This window comes from Lingula anatina, chromosome 4, assembly GCF_051362555.1.
Source record: "Lingula anatina isolate TDL-2025a chromosome 4, LinAna3.0, whole genome shotgun sequence".
NCBI lineage: Eukaryota > Metazoa > Brachiopoda > Lingulata > Lingulida > Lingulidae > Lingula > Lingula anatina.
This window is the reverse complement of record NC_141770.1, coordinates 20,243,558-20,263,422: the sequence shown is the minus strand read 5'-3', so window position 1 is coordinate 20,263,422 and position 19,865 is coordinate 20,243,558. Positions and strand designations below refer to the sequence as shown.

The window sequence follows — 19,865 nt, the reverse complement described above, 5'->3', positions numbered from 1 at the left end:
GAAAATTCCACTCTGAATCAGAATTTGATACAGATTCTTTTCTTTGGGTCAAATGTGGGTTTAAAAGTTTCACTTTTTCAGAAGGATACCCCTACTCCTTGCTTGAAATTGTTGCCTCATAGCTTGCATCAGCATTACCCTTTTTTCATTTCACACAGCAATAAAGTTCAAATGAGTGAACTGCTAATTAAACCCGGTGAGAAATTAATTATATTTACGTCAGTGCTTTTATGTTATTGGAAAAAGTTCATAAAAAGCTAGTTCTATGATATTGTGTTTTGGATGTTTATGAGTGGAAAGTGCACTGACATTTGCAAATTGCTCAAATTACGTAAATGCTTTCTTTAACGATCTAGAAGGTGAGCAGAATTCAATAAAAAAAAACATCAGGCATCATTTTTATATCACTGCAAGTAAAAGATTAAATTTTGTTAAATTTACTAAAATAAGACAGATAAAAGACAGTAGAATCAAGACACAAGATAAAAAAAACAGAAAAGAGAATTTAAAAAGGTGTCTAATGGAAGCAGACATTATCTGTGTGGAAAAGAATAGGGCTCTGTAGGTAGAAAAACATCAGTCTTGTGATCAAGACCCCTTCCCTTTCATGTCCCAGTTATGAAACCTCTTTATTTTCTTTAGAAACAATATACTTTTTTATCATCGTTACACAAGAGTCAATGAAAACCCTATATTTGCTGCATGAAAATTTGTTCTAGAAAAGGTGACTGGGCATTGCTATTGTCTGATTCACTCAGTTTACCAAAGGTGATACTAGTAGATTGTTGGAAGTTCAAGATGATCCCACATGGTGCCACAATTTAGGGTGACCTCCGATCCCCGATCTCAAGGTGAACCACCTGACCATGTTAGATGCTCCATCACGTTTCCTCCCCTGAGTGGCCCTGTGAGCTTTTTCAAACAGTGAAAGAGACATATCGTATAACTTCAGAAATTTTTTAAATGATAAATTTTTTAGTTTGTCAGGGTCTTGTCCCAATGTCTGTTTCTTTCATAAAATGTAAGGCACTGCACTCAAAATAGACAAAAAATCTGCATTTGTTTTTTTTTTTTATTCCTGTTTACAAATCACACCTCCATGCTATTTTTTTAACATGTGGTTGCTTGCAGGTCTTCAGAAACGTAACTTCACAAAAAAATTGTTCTATTTCAAGCCTGTAGCCAGCAATTTCAAAGGGGCAGGGGGTCTTTTTCTGAGACAGTGGATTTTTTTAAAATTCTTGGTTAATCAAACTTGAGAAATGGTGGCATAAAACCTAGACCGATACCAATAAAAAAGGTGATTGTTTCAACCTCCCCTTCCCAACTACCATCCTGTATTTTAGTGTTATTTCACTAATTAAGATGACTATGTTGTGTTGCCTCTGGCATCTTTAAAGGATGGAAAATAAGTTTTTGAACGCAAGTCAAGTACAGTAACCACTTTTTGTAGAACTTATATGAGGACTTTTTCATTTATTCTGTTAAAAGATGGTCTGCTTCTTGCAGCCTCTTTCTAGACATGAAGTAGGCATTTTATTACTTGCAATTGGGACAATATACTACAAATACTGTTAGCCAACATTTTTAGAGTGAGTGTTTACAAAGAGACAAAGGAAGAATATCTTCCATGTTATGCTGTAGATCTAAACGCCCACTTTTGTCCAAGAAAAAAAAAACTTATATTTACAGAATGATTGTCTTTTCTTTGGTGAAAAATTATCAAGTTTTCAGTTCTCTTTAGCATCATTAAAAATACATTTGGCATTTCACTAATGTATATCAGTACAGAATGGAATTGTAAGGTAGTCTACTTTTCAGTTTTGTTGCTACCACTAAATAGGAGTATTTTAATTATAAAATTTATGAATTCTAAAATTTATAAATTTAAAAAATACAGTTCATTAAAATACAGATAATTTGACCAGGAGGTGCACGGGGGGGGGGGGGGGGGGGGGGGGGGGGGGGGGGGGGGGGGGGGGGTTAGAAAAATTCACAGTTTTTCCCATTGGAAAGATTAAATCATTTATTCTTGCTAAGCCTAGGGCAGGATTTTGTCCCTAGTATTGAGATTATTCTCTATTATGTTCTGGATTTTATTTATAACCTGCAATTCAATGTCATGTTTTTTTTCTGAGTCTAAGGAAATGACTTCCTTGTATGATTATTGTGAATATTTTAGTGCTAGATCAAACTGTATGTCGCAACGGCGCTAAGGAAAATTGTTCTCCACAATATATGCTGTACATATACAATGTTCATTGAAAAGTTCAGATCACTATGGGGTCTGGCATCTGAAGATAAATAGTTTAAATTTGTAATTCTGCTTGATGAAAAGAAATTCTAGATAATTTATCATTTTCAGGTCAAAATATTTGGGGAAAGCAAGACTGAAATTAATTCTCAACATCCAAATTTAAATTAACTATAATTTAAAAGATAGTTTGTTTTGATTTTGTTAGATATTTTTTATATTGTAATGTCCCACAAAATACAAGTGAAAGATGTGTGTCCAATCTATGGGGAGTCCTGATGAAAGAGTGACTAGTAGTAGTGAACATTTTCAGTTGGGTTAAGACAAAAAGCATATTATTTAAATATGAATAATACTACACCATGCTACCATTTTTGCCACCTTTCTTCAAGATACACAGATCTTTTGCTAAGTAATGACAACATCAGATTTATACTGAAAACCATGCAATTTCACAAAAAACTCTCAAATGAGACAAGACGGTGATCATACTATAGACCATTGACTGACTGACTGACTGACATTTGTGTTTACTCTTGCATAATTAAAAGCTTTGAAGTTTGAGAGGACTTTTTTAACTCCAGTGTTGCAAAGCAAGTGTTGACAAAGTACTTTACTAAGAATACTCAAAGCCAATCATAGCCAAAACAAACAAACAAAAAAAGTTTAAAAGAGTCGTAAATAGGTACATTAAAATAATAATAATAATAATATATAACATATTTAGGCATAAAACATTATGCTACAAATGTTGGTGTAATATTGTCACAGATTTTACTGTGTCACATAACACAATGTCCTAACACGTTTATCCCTTTCTCTGAAAGAATTGTTTTCAACATTGCAGTGAATTCCTAAATCATTAGACATTATCATGTTTCCTTTTAAATATGTCAAGATTAGTTGGCTGCAAATTTCCCATGCCTTGTGATTGCAATTGCAGGCCCGTAGCCAGGGGGGGTTCAGGGGGTTGGAAAGAACCGCCCTTTTTGCTCCGAAAAGGTCCACTCTGGATAAAATTTGATCTAGTAGGTACAAGAAGGTTTTATGATAAAAGGTCCACTTTTTCAGAAAACGAACCCCCCCCATTTGAAATTGCTGGCTGCAGGCCTGAATTGGCATATTTGATGTGCACATGTTAGTTTACATTAATCATAAGGGTATATATACTACATGATAGTCAAGGTACTGGTATGTAGAATTTTACCCTTAAAAAAAGGGTGCACACATTTTGATGAGCATTTTCCTTTTATGAAATGCTGCATATTACACAGACCTGTTCATTACATAATACTCATATGAATATCATATCATTTTATTGGGGTTAGCCAATATTTAAAGCACAAGGCCAATTCGATGTAATAGTTGTATTTTTATAAACTTAATAACTCCATAACTTAACATACAAGTTATAAAGATTGGCATCATAAACCTCAACTCATAACACTCTTTTATTCTCGGTTTTAATCTTAATTCACTAAATGCATTCTTCACATACTCATTTTACTTTTTATACCCACTAGATATTTTAAATACCTGTTCCTACTTGTTGCCAAGAAAAACTCACCTGATAGGCAAGTTTTCGTTAATTGAATGATAAATAAGTTTTCCTGTTCTAGTATTAAGTCAAGATGCAGATCACATCTCATGAGGCCTATGGGCTACTACTCATGGGATAACTATTTAAAGTATAAGAATTTATATATATACCAGTATATATATATATCAAACAGAGGAAACTACAATGTCACTTTCACTTTTGCAGTTTAGACTGCAGTTGCTACTGATCACAGAGTTTTTCAATTCGTCCATGTGGACCCAAACAGTCACAGTGCTGCCAGATTCATTGGTGGTATTATTGGTAGGTGCGTACATAGTCCTCTGGGGCGATTTACTGCCATTGGTCTCAGCTTTTAGCAGACTTTCTAGACCATCATTGGAATTTATATCCTCGTTGGGGTCTGGGGTAGACATTTCACAAGTCACTTCAATCTTCGGGAGGTTGTTATGGGGAGACTTCTCCGATGGTCTTCGGTTTAGCTTCTTTCTCTTGATGAAACTGACGAGCTGTTTACCGAATCTGGGAACAAAGATGATGTAGATAAAGAAATCCAGTGCTATATTGAACAGGGGGCACCAGCTGGCCACGTATGCGGCACAGGCCAGGGTCAAGTCAGGCTGGGGGCCCCTTAGAGTGTGCTGGAGTATATTGATAACAGTCGGGGGGAGGCACAGCAATAGAAAAACCCCGGAGACAATTACTGTCGCTCTGCACACCTTCCAGTCCTCCACAGAAAAGCCAGTCTCTTTGAAATGGCACAGTCTGACAATCAGAATGAAAGTGAAGATGATCAGTAGTAGGATGGGAAGGTAGACGGAGGTCGTCGCGGACACCCAGTTCCATGCTGTCACGTAAATTGCATCATGCTCGCTGGGAATCTGGCACATGTTTCTCGGAGTGAGAACCTCAAAGAGCCACATGGCATGAATATTGATCACCGTCATTCCGACGTAGATGGAAACAGTGACCAGGCGTGGCATGCAAAGGCTTGCAGAACCCCTTTGCTGTGGAGCCTTTGGCCTTCCATATTTGAGTGTTATGTACTGGTCTATTATCATGGCGACAATGAACCAGATGGATGAAAATGGGATTACACGTAAAATCAGTTGCCATATTTTACATATACTGTCATGGTAGGCTGTAATGCTCGGGGAACCTGTCATTTCTACCAGCCAGCCTATTCCATTCATCAGGGACAGGGTCATTACATTTGAAAAGGCTAGCATGGCCATGAAAAACATAGTCGACGAGTCACGGAAATCTTTGTGGTGCAGTACAATGAATGCTAAGAGATTAAGAATAATGCCTACAATGACTAAAATTGGAGTCCCCAACAGGTCCATGTAGTTCTTGAATGCAGGCAACTCTCCACCCAAGATGGCATCGGTGCTTGTTCCGGAGAGGAGAGCGCAAGAAGTCCATGGGTAACGCCCCACTAGGTGAGATAACTGAGTGATGTTGTACAGCAAACTTTGTTCCTGTTGTAGATGCCAGAAATGCTGAATGCTTGACTCATTGTTTTCACTCAAGTAGTACAGAAAAGATACGTTTTTGATAGCCATTTTTGAAATTGTCCGCACAGAACTGCGTTCAGCACTGATGTAGCAGCAGATAGTCGGTCACTTTTCTTTGTGTGCACTTTGAAGTAACTTGGTACTTATGGTAACTTGAGTGTCTTTACATGACAGCTATTTGCTTAAACTTTCTACCTTACAGAAAGAGCGTTGACACCACATGATTGTCAGAGCTGAGACAATTTCAAAAGTAATAATTTGCTTTGTGTTGCTGCACTAGTCACGCAAACTCATGTGTTATGGCTATTGTAATGAATTGGTTGGCCACCAAATGTTGTGTCATCAACCTTGTTTGTGACAGATCAGGCAATTATAAGGAAGAAAGAATTCTTTCCAAAGGTTTCACTTGTGGCCAAAACACTGCAAGGATAAAGGCATTGTTCTTACTACCTGGCACCCGATGTGAGTAAATGAAATAATACACTAAATATTTTTTTACAAAACAATACCTGCAGTCCCCTCCTCTGCTCAAGACCAGCATAGATTCATACAATTTGGCCTCTCATTCTGCAGCGTTGAGTTGATAATGGTTTCTGGTAGCACTATGGGTTTGACTCTATCGTTTATATTCTCAGCAAGTTCCTGTTAAGTGAATTAGTAGCTCTATAGAAAGACACATTGGTGGACTGACATGTAAAAAGATGATAGGCATTTTGTTCTAATCCTATTGGCTGAGACACATGTTCAAGGAGACAGTAAGTTATGCCTTGCCTTTTCCCTATTGGATGAGATTATAGAAGAGTCATGTCTTTCTGTCATTGGCTCACTAGCCAACTTGTAATTGCATATCAAATGTCACAGATTAAGTAACTTGTATGGTGTTGGTTTCCATTCAGCTTTCTAAGAGCCAGAAATTAATAACTCCCTTGGAAATTAACTTAAAGGCAATGTTTTGCATACTCTAGTTTGAATATGTTTCCTGTTTTAACTTATGCAGCTTGTTTTTGCTCATACGAAGGCATAAATATTCATTGTTTACCGTATTCCTTGGCTCTGAAAGTTGTAGACAGGTGATTGAAAGCCATATTTTTTGTCGTGCCAGAATTCGCATTTATTACATTTTGTTATTGTTACATGAGTCTTCTTCAGACTTTATTTACTTAAACATCACTTCACTACCTTGGTAGAACATGTTCGTTGTTTTAATGATAAGCCTTTAGGCAATAGATCTACTTTTTTCCATCACTCGGCAGATAAACGTGAATTTCCTCTCCTTTTATTAGATTTCCAAGTACAATATAAAAATTCACATCCTCAGCATGGACAAATACAACTCTGCCTTGGATTTATTGGTACTTTTTTGTATTTAATCATTTTCTTTTGATGCCATATGGTCTGTGGGTGTGCTGTAAGTGTCTCTCCGTCTTTAATTGAGCTGCTGCTTGATGGGTTGAGTGTTTAAGTAACAGTGGCATGGTTCTTCATCAGTACTTATCTGTGCCTTTGTGTTGCTGTTTTGGTTCACATTAGCACTGAAAAATAATTGGTAATTATGAAATTCAAAGTTGAGTAAACAAGGAGATACCACATTATATGTAAATACACAATAACAAATATCTTTAAAGAGTTTAGGAAATCATTAATGAAAGGAATGAATGTTTTTTTTAGGGCAAGCTTAAAATTATTCAAAATTAAACAGGAAAGAACAGCCAAGTCCAATATTTCAAAGCCTATCTAAATTTTTCTAATCTTGATCATGCAGTGGTATTGTGTTTAACCCAAATATTATTTTCATATACTTTCTTTAGGAAATGAAACCACAGCATCCAATCTTACTGTGCCTTAAATGACCCCCCCCCCCCCCAAATCATCCTGGACCATAAAGTGATGTTTTTATTCCTTTTGCCACCTTGTTGATGCAATTTCTTTCTGTTTCGCAAGTGTTACACATTTTGATATTAGTTGCAGCTAATTGCCATTGAGTGATTAACACTGTGAGTATATTGTTACCAATTTTAAGGTAATATCCTGCGGATGGCAGCGACATGTTATGAAGAGAACAGCAGGAAGCCTTATTTAATTTGAAGAGAGGAAGCCTGTGTCCTAAGAATACGAACGCAGCCAAGATCAGATCACCTGTTTTACATAATCTGAACTTCAGTGCTTCATTTTTTTTTTTTTTTTTTTTCTGTAGGGAGAGAAGGTGACAGCAGGATGATGAGTCTTTATAGGGGTAGAGGGGGTGGGGTGAGGGGGGATAACAAGAGAAAGGATATGTTCAGGATACCATGGCTACTAATGTTGTAGTCACATCTTTGTGACAAAGCTAGAGCCTGTCTGCAGTTGTTCTAACCTCAGTTTTGTCACTGAAACGAGAAATGCTGCTTCAAGTCAAGGCACTGCAGAGTGTGGTTGTAGCATATTGGCATCTCTATCACATTGATTCAGGTAATATCACTGCATCATACCCAAGGGTTCTACCTAGTCTGTCACAAAGGCTGGTGTTCACTTTAAGAAACAAGTTAGGACAAGATCTGTGGGAATTCTGAAAAGCAAAGTAACTTGAAGCTAAGGATTTTCACCATATCTCACTTTTTATAATTTATCCAAGTATCAGTTAGTTGGATGTAACCACTGATAAATCCTGGGTATATAAATAAAGGTTAAATTTCCTGGGGTTAAAGTTAAAGAAAATTATGATTAAGTTTTCTCCATGATCAAGTGGATTGGGAATGCAGAGAAATATGGAGGAAAAAAAGCCTGTCAAACACGCAACATAATTTGATGGATGTTTTCTGACCTGTAACAGTGACAATTACAGTAAAAATCATTAAGGAGAGGCTTCGAACAAAGTGCTGATTATGAGTTATTCCCATGTTTCCCATCAGGTATTCAGCTCTTAATAAAGACATCATCATTGGGTGTATGCTTCTGTTTTTTGTTTGTTTTTTTTAAGTGTGAAGAATATTAGGCAAATCCAGGGCTGGTGGAGGAAGGGGGATTAAGGGGGTAATTTTGATATGACTGATTGATTTTAAAGCGATTAACCCATGTTTGACCGATCATTGGGCACGTGTTACCAGGTAGCTGTTATAAACTATTGTTCAGTTGTCTAGCATGGTCATCAACAGGATATCTGTACTTCCATTGAGACAATATACCCAGTACAATTTTTTCTTTGTGTTGTCTTGGTAACAAGGCATGGCAGGACAGCTTATGTGATGAACAATGACCAGTGTATATCCAAACCTCTACAGTTTCTTAAGGATGACATGCATTGCCAGGGTACTAGAGGAAGTGTTCAGTCGGTTGTCTGCTATGTTAAGCAACTGGGTCAACTGGCGTAATGGAAAACAAATCCAATAAGATTTTGGCATAGAAATGTTAGAAGATTGACATTTCTTGTGAAGAAGTATGAAACAATCAGAGTTGGCAAAATATGATTACTTATTGTTTGCTGTTGAATCTGAGCAGCTTCAGTTTTTAGTTTGGCTGTTTTATCTAGCTTGGAGCACATTTCTTATGCCAACAGCATCTGCCGCTTTGACTAGGTCAGCTGACTTGAGAAATAAACAGATTTAGTTAAACTTTGGAAAAGAAATGTTAGAAGGATGACATTTCTTCTGAAGATGTAAAAAAACAATCAGAGTAAGCCAAAGATATGTTACATTATTATGTTTTTTTTTTTGTTAGAACCTGAGAAGTTCCCTTGCCCTTTTCTGTGGCAGCACATTTCTAAAACTTCCATCCATCAGTGTCACAAAAAAAGTCATGTCTTTTCAATAGTTTGAAGTTACATGTAGTTTGAACACGATATATTTCAGATTTCAGATCAAATTTGGTCATTTTTCCTCATTCCCAGGAGGAGCATTGATCATTTCTTACACATTTTGAATTTCTTTTTTTTTTGCCAACAGGTCTCATTTGATATATATTTTGATGTCATTTTCTGTGCAAAAATCTGTTCTAGTATTGGAGAGGGGGGGGGGGGTTGAAAGTACCTCCCTTTTTTTTGGCTGAAATAGATTCATTCCGAATCAAGGTTTGATCCAGGTTTCATGTCATTTCTCAAGTTGGGCCAACTATTGGGAGTGGGGTCGGAAAGTCCACTTTTCCTGGATAAGAATCCCCCTTTGAAATGGATAGTTACAGGCTGGACATATACCACAGATGTTACAGACCCTGTATATGTATTTTAACTCTCCGACATTACACCTAATCTGCGTAAACAGATAATTTAGCTATTTAATATGAAAGCGAAAATAAAACAGAAAAGTAAAATGTTCCATGGGCTGTGATTCATGTCTTCTGTTTTATGTAAGGTATCTTTTTTATTTTACTTAATGGGGTTATTTCATGCCAAGGTAAATGACAGCCACCCACACACTGTGTTATTAACGTCTTCTTGGAAATAGAAAAAGGTTGAGGCAATGTGTAGGGTTCATTTTTAACTGATGACCATGATACTTACAAATCTTCATGCAGTCAGTTAGCACAATGAATAATTGTAACAGTTCCACTGCTAGAATATTTGAAAATATGTAATATAAAGAATTCTGAAACTGGAACTTTCATTTAGCAACTGACCGACATCGTGGTGTTAACCTAAGAAGTAGTGAGTGGCTACCAAATTTGTTAAAATGCAGTATGTTGAAAGATTTTAAAAAGATTTCTACTTATTTCTCAATTACAATGAATTAACATTGTCAATTTTAGGGCAGAATAGCTTGATTCATTATTTCTCTATGTACTTGTACTTTTTCATTAATTTCATTAGTTTATTAGTGCTTATTATAGAGTAAAACAAATCAAGAGAGATTAAGAATCAATGAGCCTTTTCAAAAATTCCCTTTCTTCTGAAAAAGATACCTGCTAAACTATTTTACAATTCAAGTGATATTTATATTCCAATGCTCCTAGTGAGCAACTCGCAATATTTACATGTACTGAATAATAGATGAAAAACTTGTTTTCAAATAAGTAGAGTTTTATGATCAACTTTCTTTAAAGCCCTTGGAATTGTTGTCATAATAGTCTAACATACTGGGTTATGGAGCTCATTCAGAACAGTGGACTAACAGATCTGTGGATCAAATATAGTGACCCACTAAAATGCTTGCCGCTTTTAAATTCCCAACGAGACACTGAATAGATTCCCCATGGAGATTATGCAACTAGCATTCAAGTGGGTTGGCCACATTTGATCTGCGGATCTGTAAGACTGCTGTTCTGAATGCAATCATAGACTACATGGCTTGAATTCCCTTAGTTTTATTTGACCACTGGTCCATATAGCCCATTGGTTTGACACTAGTGCATACTGGGCTTGTACTGCACCTGGAATTCCTGGAGACACCTGGAATTGTAATTTTGGAGAATTGTCCATGGAAACTCCTGGAAAAGAATACTATCTTTAGAAAATGTCATATTTATTTTGTTTCGCAATGTCTGTCTCAAGTCAAAAATAGCAGTTATCGAATTTCTAATTTGAAGCTCGCCTGTTTCGTTGACGGTGTATAATGGGGTAAATTAAGACTGGTTACTCATTCCGTCAAATGCTAAAAATAGATCAGGATAAGTTTCATTGGCTGATGTCAGCAAAGCCATGGGTAGACACAAGGCGGCACCTAGAAGTTTTTAAGACTTGTTTATATACTGTGTTAAACAACCAATCTTTTTTTAAAGCACAGCAGACCAGAAACTCATATTTGAGGAAAAAAATGAATTGATGTGATGCTAGTTTATGCCAAGTAAACCCTGATTGATACCACCAGGAATTTTCAAATGAGCAGTGTAGTTGTGTGTATCACATTGGTATAACTGGCTCGAACATGTATCTCAATCTGTAATGAGTGTGCTCAATGAGAACATCAACTGCATTTCACGAAGAACACTTCAATTTTTATGACATAAGTACCCACTGGCGATTTGTTTAATTTGTTTTCTACCTTTTCTCTCGACCTGTATCTGAACATGTATTTCGACAAAACAATTAAACCTTCTCCATAGCAAACCTCTGTGCTTGTGGATACCAAACCTTGAGGAGAGTGGGGGGGGGGTATCCTTTTTACAAGCCTCAATCAAACCAGTCAAAAGTAATCCATTTTATTGGCTTCATCTAGCTAGCTTGGCTGCTCCCTTTCAGTGACCCGCTTACGTAATTGTCATTTATAGGCTGTGAAGTTGTCCTTCTCTCAACTGCTGGATGTGAACGGGGCCATAGCTATTGAGGACAACTTTCTTGGCTCTGTTACGCAGGCGTATTGTTTAGATGACTAGATACCCATGAGGATGCTATCTGGTTGTATTTTGGGGGAAATAATTGCTGATTGCATAAATTAAATCTTATTTTCATATTTCCATCAATGATAAATTATACTGTACCTTAAGCTGAGTAAGAATCAGTTGAAAAAAAATGAAAAGAATTGATTAATGAAAAGTTATGCAATATGATGACCTCATAGACTGACAGGAGAACTGGGGACATTTTATTGTTTGTGAAATATTGAATCACCAATTTAAGGGCTTTGTATTTCTAACATGTATCTCCCTCAGCGAAAAGACCATCTCCAATTAAGTTTGCTCGAATTATTGAGAATTATATATGCTAACATAGATTTTTGTGTCAAAATAAATCTTTTCTTATGGCATTATGTTATAATTTAGTTAATACAAATGCACCAGAGATTTTTTTTCTGAAGGTACATTCACACTGATAAAAAAGAGCATTGGTTCTGGGAACCACTCTTTTTTTTTTAAACTATCAGTGAATTACTGCAGTCAGGCAGGTATCTGCTCAGCGGTAATCTCTCTCCAATATTTAATTGTATCAAGAAGTTGTTGAGTCTCTACAACTTCTTGATTGTATTCATAGCACATATTTGGCTGAATACAACTGACTTACATTATACCAAAAGGAATATTCAAGAGTTGTTCCATTTTTTTTTTTTTGTTTCAGTTGATTTGTGAATTACAAAACCTTCATGCTCTTCAGCTGCCTCAGAGCTGCCATATTTATTTCCATAATTTTGATGACAGGCAAATGTGTTGATTGTCTTGCATCCATAGCAGCTGGAAAATTGAGTAATGCTGCATGTTTTTTTCCTTCACATATCACTAAGGCTGCATTCACAACAGCTGACTAACTAGTCCGCGGATCAAATATGGCCAACCCACTTGAATGCTTGTTGCATGGGGAATCTATTCAGTGTCTATTAAGAGATTATGCGACATGCATTTAAGTGGGTTGCCATAGTTGGACTAGTTAGTCGCTGTTGTGAATACGATCTAAGAAGTCTGCAATTGTCTCATTTATTACAATCAATCTGGAAAAGAAGTATTGCTTAGTCCTGCATCACAGACCTGTTGTAGAATGAACTGAAATAGTACCTGTGTTAGAACTATAGGGAGTGAAGCATTTGCAGGATTAAAATGCTCCTTGCATTCAGCATTTTTTTAGTTTATTTTTTTCTTTCATTTTTTTTTCATTTCAAGATTTAAGATTGAAGCAGTGTTTTTTTTTTTTCAGTCAACAACTAATATTGTAAATGTTGAATGTCTCCAATATCTTACTGTTTAAATTACATAACGCAGCTGACAAAATTCTTCTCTGATGTCAAGATTTGTTTTCCAACACTGCAAATTCAGTCCCAATTACCACAATGTGAGATTTTAATTTGCAAAATTGTGAAACATCGGAGCCATTATTCATAGAAAAGAAGTAAAGAAAATACTTATTTATCATTCTGTGGGTATTATTTTCAGCCTTACATGTTTTCATTCTATGTCAGTCTATCTGATTACAGAATGCATTTAGTTGTATTTTGGAGTCAATTAAGAGCAAGGTAGAACATAATGGAACAACTGTATAATATCTGTTGATAAATCACCTTGCAAGCAGAATACCTTGATCTCAAGGGACGGATTATTCCTCACCATGTAATTTCTTCTTTCAGTCTGGTAGCTTGGGAATTATAAGAAGGCAAAGATCATGTTACTTGCACATACGTGAATGTTAAATCTTTTCTCATTTTGCATTGACATCTTATTGAGATTTTTTTTTAGTCTGAAAGTTTTTTTTGTTTGTTTTATGTTTAGTTAATTATTCATGCATTTCACTCATGTAATTTATACACGTCTGTTACAGTTTGTTACCACCAACAATAAGTAAATGGTTCATTTATCACGCTTTTTTTTCTCAGTTATAACCCTGTACAGTTTTTATCTACTCTATTTTTTAAGGGTAGTACAAAATGAATGCAGATCTGTGTTAATTGCCACGCCTCAGTAATGTGGTCAGGATTGACACTCCACCTCCACACTGTAGTGAATTCACAATTCACTATATACAGGTTCTGCATTTGTTTGGTTTCTAGGAAATTGTTAGAAATGGATATGTGATTACTGCAATTGGCTGCATTGATTTTGTCAAGTAGGGAGCGATGGCTAAATACCTTTTGAACAGGTTACCCAGATTTCTTTTCGTCTTTTAAGGATAAAATGAAAAGGTTATATTTCAAGAAGCATTCCAGGAGGTCCACTTAAATGTACTTGTTTCTACTGTTATAGATATGGAATGATTAATGAAACTATGAATAGCAAGTCTTGCTGTGTATCTGTGCGTTGAAATAGAGATGAAAGTACTGTATTCACATCAGGATTCTGTCTTAATAGTCTGTTCTGTGTTGAAAATTGACAGCTTAATTACCTGCAGGCCATAATGCAAGAGAATCACCTAAATGGACCTCCCCTTTCCTGGGAACTTGACAAGGACGTGAACTACTTTTTTCATATGCTGATCCTTTGCTCATACACTGACTGCACTTTTTTTTTTATTGCTGTGTTTAAGTGTGGATGGTACAAGTGGATGTAAAAATTCCATCCAAACAGTAGAAATACTTGTGAAATCAAAAATGAAGTTTCCTGTCATGTAATTTACATGGTTGGACCTCTCAGCAGAGAATGTTGAAGAAAGAATACAGAGACCCAAAGTGCAGCATTTTTACAAGTATTTTGAAAATGTATACGGATACAGTGCATACTGGATTAACAAAATTAAATAAGTAATGAGATGTTCAGATCATATTATTGGACCCTTGTCTGATATGTAATGGTCAGTTTTATTTTTATACATGGATACAAAATTAAAATTTCACTGTCCCAGCCAAGACTTAGTTAATGAGATAACTACCAGATGGCGTGGTGTTAGGCAGCAAAAAACATGATTGCTCTATACTTCACTTGAAAGTATATCTTGGAACTTTTTTCACAAAAAAGTCCTATGTTTTTGTTAGTAACCTTGGCTGCTCAGTTTAGATAATTATGCAACTATATAAAGTGGACTTTGCAGTATTGATCTAGGAGAGTTTCAAGAATGAAAAGCTCATAGGCCTACTAAATGCATATAGTTGATATAGGAACCATTCACAATGAATTTTGTCCACCTAGCTAATGCACTCCACTAACAATGCTCCTCTTGTTTCCAACATACTTGAATAATCACCAGCTTTTTTATCTTGTACTCAAAGCCAGGAGGAGGCATGTCAATCTGTATATCTGATTGCATTCAGTCACCCTGTCCCCATTGTGTTAGTGGGCATTGGATCAAAATCCGTTGTGAACAGTCTCTATACTATACTCTATAGATAGGATGCCATTGCCACCACTGAGAGTTAAAACCATCGACACGACCTTATTAATTTGCTCTAGTGGCTTAACTTTAAGACAGAAAAAACCTTAAGTTAGCCACCTGTTTTGATTTGTTATTTGATTTAACTAAGCAAAGATTCAGATTATTTATTGATAAACACCTTCACATACAAGGTACAATCAATGACAGCCCAACTAACTAGAACATGGCACAAACAAATAAATATATGATCATAATGTTTACATAAATGGCTATATATATACAAATGGATATGTGTATTGTGTTTCATAATCAATTTACCAGGTTTGATCTACACGTCCAGTCTCTGCGGATCTCACACTGGTATTATGATCTGGTTTGGACATATGCAGAAAGGCTTAATTCTCTTCTCTATGCATTTCTGTACAAATATGAGGTGGGGCATAATTACATCCATTTCCTTTGTACTCATGATGTGTGTAAACATATCTGGTGGAGAGTGGACATTCATAATACAAAAGAAACTTTTTATTTTCAAGGAAAGATGCCCGTAGCTCCTTATAGGCCTCACATTTCAGAATAAAATGCTGGTTGCCATTGATGAGACAGAGATTTTTTCTTCTTTGCGAAACTGCTGCACCAGGTGTATTCAAATTTGAAATAAGATTTTCACAATTCTTTTTTGTGCTTGCTTGCTATCCAGAAAGTAGAGACGGCTATCTATAGGCCAGACAGATCCGAGACAGGGGATAGAAAGATATGAAAGATTTGAACATATCATAATGAGCAACCCAAACAAGACAGTGATAATATCTTTGGCCGAATTTCTTAACTTTGCTTTTGAAAAAAGAAATTGTGTTGCATATTCCATTTAGTGGTGTCTGTGGCTATAAATAATTACTATAAAATGCTAAATTATTGGCGAAGACTATAATTTTATTTATAGTGCAATATACTTCGGGAGTCTCTCTAGCTAGAGCAATAGCACACATGTGGCAGCCAGACACACTGTCGCCACTCAGCTCGCCGCACACAATCATTACAACACTCTGGGCATCACTGACCAATCGCAGTCAACTCATTAATACTTAATTACAATGCGTCCACAGTAAGTGTCCAGCATCAGACCATTCCAAGGAACTGTATGGCAGAGTGGCACGTAGAGTACAAGAATATGACCTCAAGATAACACGCTACAACGCAAGACTGGCAGAAGGTAAAAAACTTTATTTTAACCCACCAACCCTCCCTGTACGTCAACATCTTTATTTCTTATCTACTACATCTTCCACTCTGCTAAACATCCCATGGCGTCTTTATTGACCCCACCTTCAATAATTGCCAACCTCGCTCAAGTATCTATCTCAGTATTTTAACAATTTATCGCGTCGCTCGATTGTCAAGGTGTTCCTGCTCGAGCAACACAGGGTGACTCCCACTCTCGCCACCAATGCCACCAATTATTGAACCGAGCAAATAATTTCTTCCTCTCCTCTCATATAGCAACTATAAATTATAAAGATTCATTTCACAAAGTAGGACAACAGGCTTGTGCATAGATTAATATCTATATCTTAGTCATTTATACAATACTTGTGGTTTGATGCAAGAGTACCATCAGTGCTGTGAACAGTTGACTCAGCATTAAGACCACACCTAGCTTATGATTATGAAATTCTGGACATATATGTGTAATAACAGTGCACATCTGTATATGTAATTTGGTGCTAATGATCTATGAATTTTTTATTGCTATTACTTTATCTCTGTACATCTCCACCAGCTCAGACTGGTGTAGAAAGTATGAATAAAGCATAATTATAGATGTGTATTAAGAATAATCCGATATTTTATTGCTAAATCCTGTTTTAATTGACTTCTAAATTCAGATTTTCAGCAAAGTCTTAAATGCTCTTTAGGGAGCAAGAACTCCAATAATTACTAAGAACAATAGATTAAAGTGCCTAAAAGTTTGCAGCTATGAGTTTGCAAAAAAATTTTTATTGGTACAAATTTCAAGAAGGAATTGCAGTTTGCAGCAATATTGCAGCAAATTTGCTAAGGGAAAAGGAGGACAACTCTTCATTTTGAGTAAGAAAAGTGCCATAAACAGATTTTCCGGTAAGGTTTCAATTTTTTTTCACAGCCACCAGTGCAGCTACATGTTTCAATACAATTTTGAATGCATTGTGTAGCTATAATGGATATAGGGACCTCAAAAATTCTCAAAATTTTATTTTAGATATACTTCGACGTGATTCTTGGCATCAAGACATGTGGCAAAATGAAAGTGATGCTGTACCTGCCAATGTGACATGTAACATCAATAAGAATAGTTTATGTAGCATGACAGCTGACACTATAATAATATCTCACGCTGGAATAAGCAAAATATGGAGGCAATCTAAAAATTACCCTGCATGATGACAAAATGTGTATGTATGCATTTATAATATATAAGGCACCTGCATTTCTTGTCAAAAATAACTGGAACTTTAAATGGCAGTATGAATGTGTTGAGGTCAATACAGTGCACTTGGAAGAATCTGAAGTGGAATAAGAACACGTCTAAAAGAGTCAAGAATTACTGTATAGGCATGATACTCATTACAGTTAAATGACACTCAGGTCTTCCATCATACCAAATTGAATTATATACAGCTTCCACTAGACAGGGCATGCAAGTATGCAGAGGTTGGATCTAGAAAATTTCTATGACAGACTTTCAAATCTTGACATACATGTTCACATACACACACATAAATACCAATTATTATTATTATTTTTAAATTGATAAAAAAATTAATAGTTGAAATTCAAAAGCAATTTAGGGTTTATTTGAAAAATGTGAAAACCTTGTCTCATTCTTTATGTGAAAATATATTTTGGCATTGTATCCCAATGAAATACTCATGTGGAAATTTGATTAGTTTATTACCTAAGTACCACTTGTATGTTCAAATAATAATGAAAGAGCAATATTCTCTGTGTCTGTACATATTGCCATCACCTGCATCTGTCGTCGCCGATGCTGTCGCCGATGCCGGCGCCGTGCACTTTCCTTGTTATTTTCTAAAAAGTTTGGTTTTCTGTAATATTCTCTTAAGAGATTATTATAGTGTAGCTATCTATGGAGGTCACGTGATGTGATGACAAGCACCAATCCAGAATAATTGCGTTAACCACTGTTTTTGGTGCTGTTTACAATGTATTTATCATGAAATATGGATAACTTACGAACAGTTATTATCCCTTTCCCTGGTCAATCTTAAAAGTGTACTGGTACTACCAGTTGGGTGGACTAGTGGTCAGACTGTCAGCCTTTGTAGTGGGGTGGGGTGGGGAGGGGGTGGGGGGAATGTGGGTTTGACCCCGTCCAGGGAGTTACTGATCCTTCCCGCTGCTTGGCACTCAGCAGAGAGAGGTTAAAGCAGATGTCTGACGTGGATGATTATTTTGTCACCTATTTTTTCGTTTGCTAGCTTTCAGAGCCTCTTAGGCTGCTGGGTTGTATTCTCCCCATGAATGTCCACATCAGATGCTATGTAGTGTCAGTACCAGGGCCAAAGACTTCCCAAAATTTCTAGGCATATTTTCCTTAATGTAAACTATACTGAGATGCATTTGTGTAGAGCATTGTGCAAGAACTTATTGCTTTTTTTTTTTACAAGTGCATTGCTTAAGTATACCACTCCGTACAAAAAGGACAATAGAATAGTCTCTAAGTGTCACTCTCCTTCTCTGAAGTGGCCTTTAACGGACAGTTAAGATGTACTTGATGTGCAAATTACCTGTTTTGCAGCTTCTGGCACAGCTATAAGACTTCTTCTTTCAACTGCCCATCATCTCTGTATGCCACAGATCAATGCCTTGTCAACGGCAGGAATATACTGTCATAAAAGAACATAAATACAATGTTGCAATATTTAAAATTTGATGTCAAACTGTCTTTGTTGTGGATGATTCTCGAGTGCCCATGTTCTTGAAAGATAAAAGGCTTTCTTAGAAGATGTTAACTGAAAGTGCCTGCAAAAATAGAAAATACTTAGCTTTGTTATAATTACATGTGCTAGGTGACGTACTTGTCGACCAATAACATTTCATGCTTGAAGATGAAGAAGATGCAGTTCCTAGAAATTATGTATCTGATCTAGTGTATTTCTAGGTATCAGTTGGAGCTAACATATGTCATTGTACCACCAGCGTTAGCGCTGGCGGTACACATGGTTTCGGTCTCGTCCGGATCGTTCCGCCGGCTCCGCCGGCTCCGCCGGCTCCGCCGGCTCCGCCGGACGGCTACCGTTACCGCTTCTCCTCCTAGACGGTAAGGCCCCCCATACCCATCTCATGGATTTAGGTCACCTATAATCTCAACTCGTTCCACGTAAAATTTGGGCTTTGTCGGTATTGGGGTCTGGGTGTGGCACTCATTGCAATGCACCCTTGTCCAAAAATGGCAAAATTAAATGCTAATTATCTACCCTACGGAAGGAGTTACGGGAAAAATTTCTACAGACGGCTTTCCAAAAGTCATATGTGTAGATTTCAAATATACCCTCGGATTTGACCTTTGACCTTTACTTCAAGGTCAAATGGGCCAAAATTTTCAAAAAAATGAAATTTTTTACGAAAAAAAAATTTTTTGCCCTGTTATTCAGACACCACACAGACTTAACCAATAATATTATTGGAAAGTGTTACCCTTCAGGTCATCTTTCATCTCCGTGAATTTGGGGTCAATCGGTGCATTTTCACAGGAGTAGCGGCCATAAGATACCGAAACTGAAAACTGTCTCTAATTCGGGAACCGTTAATGCTAGAGACCCATTCTATTTGCATTTTGTAGAGCATGTAAAGCCCAACACTGGAGGTGGTCTCGGTTTTTTTGTATTCCATACGGTTTTCGAG

At 36.5% G+C, this 19,865-nt stretch overlaps 2 protein-coding genes across 3 annotated transcripts in view; one reads left to right on the top strand and one right to left on the bottom strand.

Moving 5' to 3' along the window:
• LOC106169756 (ATP-dependent RNA helicase DDX1) overlaps window positions 1–19,865 on the top strand; it is a 121,809-nt gene that overhangs the window by 22,849 nt on the left and 79,095 nt on the right. The window lies entirely within an intron of this gene.
• LOC106169759 (uncharacterized) overlaps window positions 1,993–19,865 on the bottom strand; it is a 39,886-nt gene continuing 22,013 nt past the window's right edge. The window contains exons 2-3 of one of the 2 annotated variants that reach the window (XM_087010332.1): window positions 18,749–18,847; window positions 1,993–6,861 (exon numbers count right to left, since the gene is read on the bottom strand). In XM_087010332.1, the coding sequence (XP_086866458.1) occupies window positions 3,980–5,377 (1,398 nt within the window). In that variant the 5' untranslated portion in view covers window positions 5,378–6,861; window positions 18,749–18,847 and the 3' untranslated portion in view covers window positions 1,993–3,979. Of the gene's footprint in view, window positions 6,862–7,682; window positions 9,193–18,748; window positions 18,848–19,865 lie in introns of those variants that run through there. The other variant, XM_087010333.1, reaches the window with a different exon arrangement.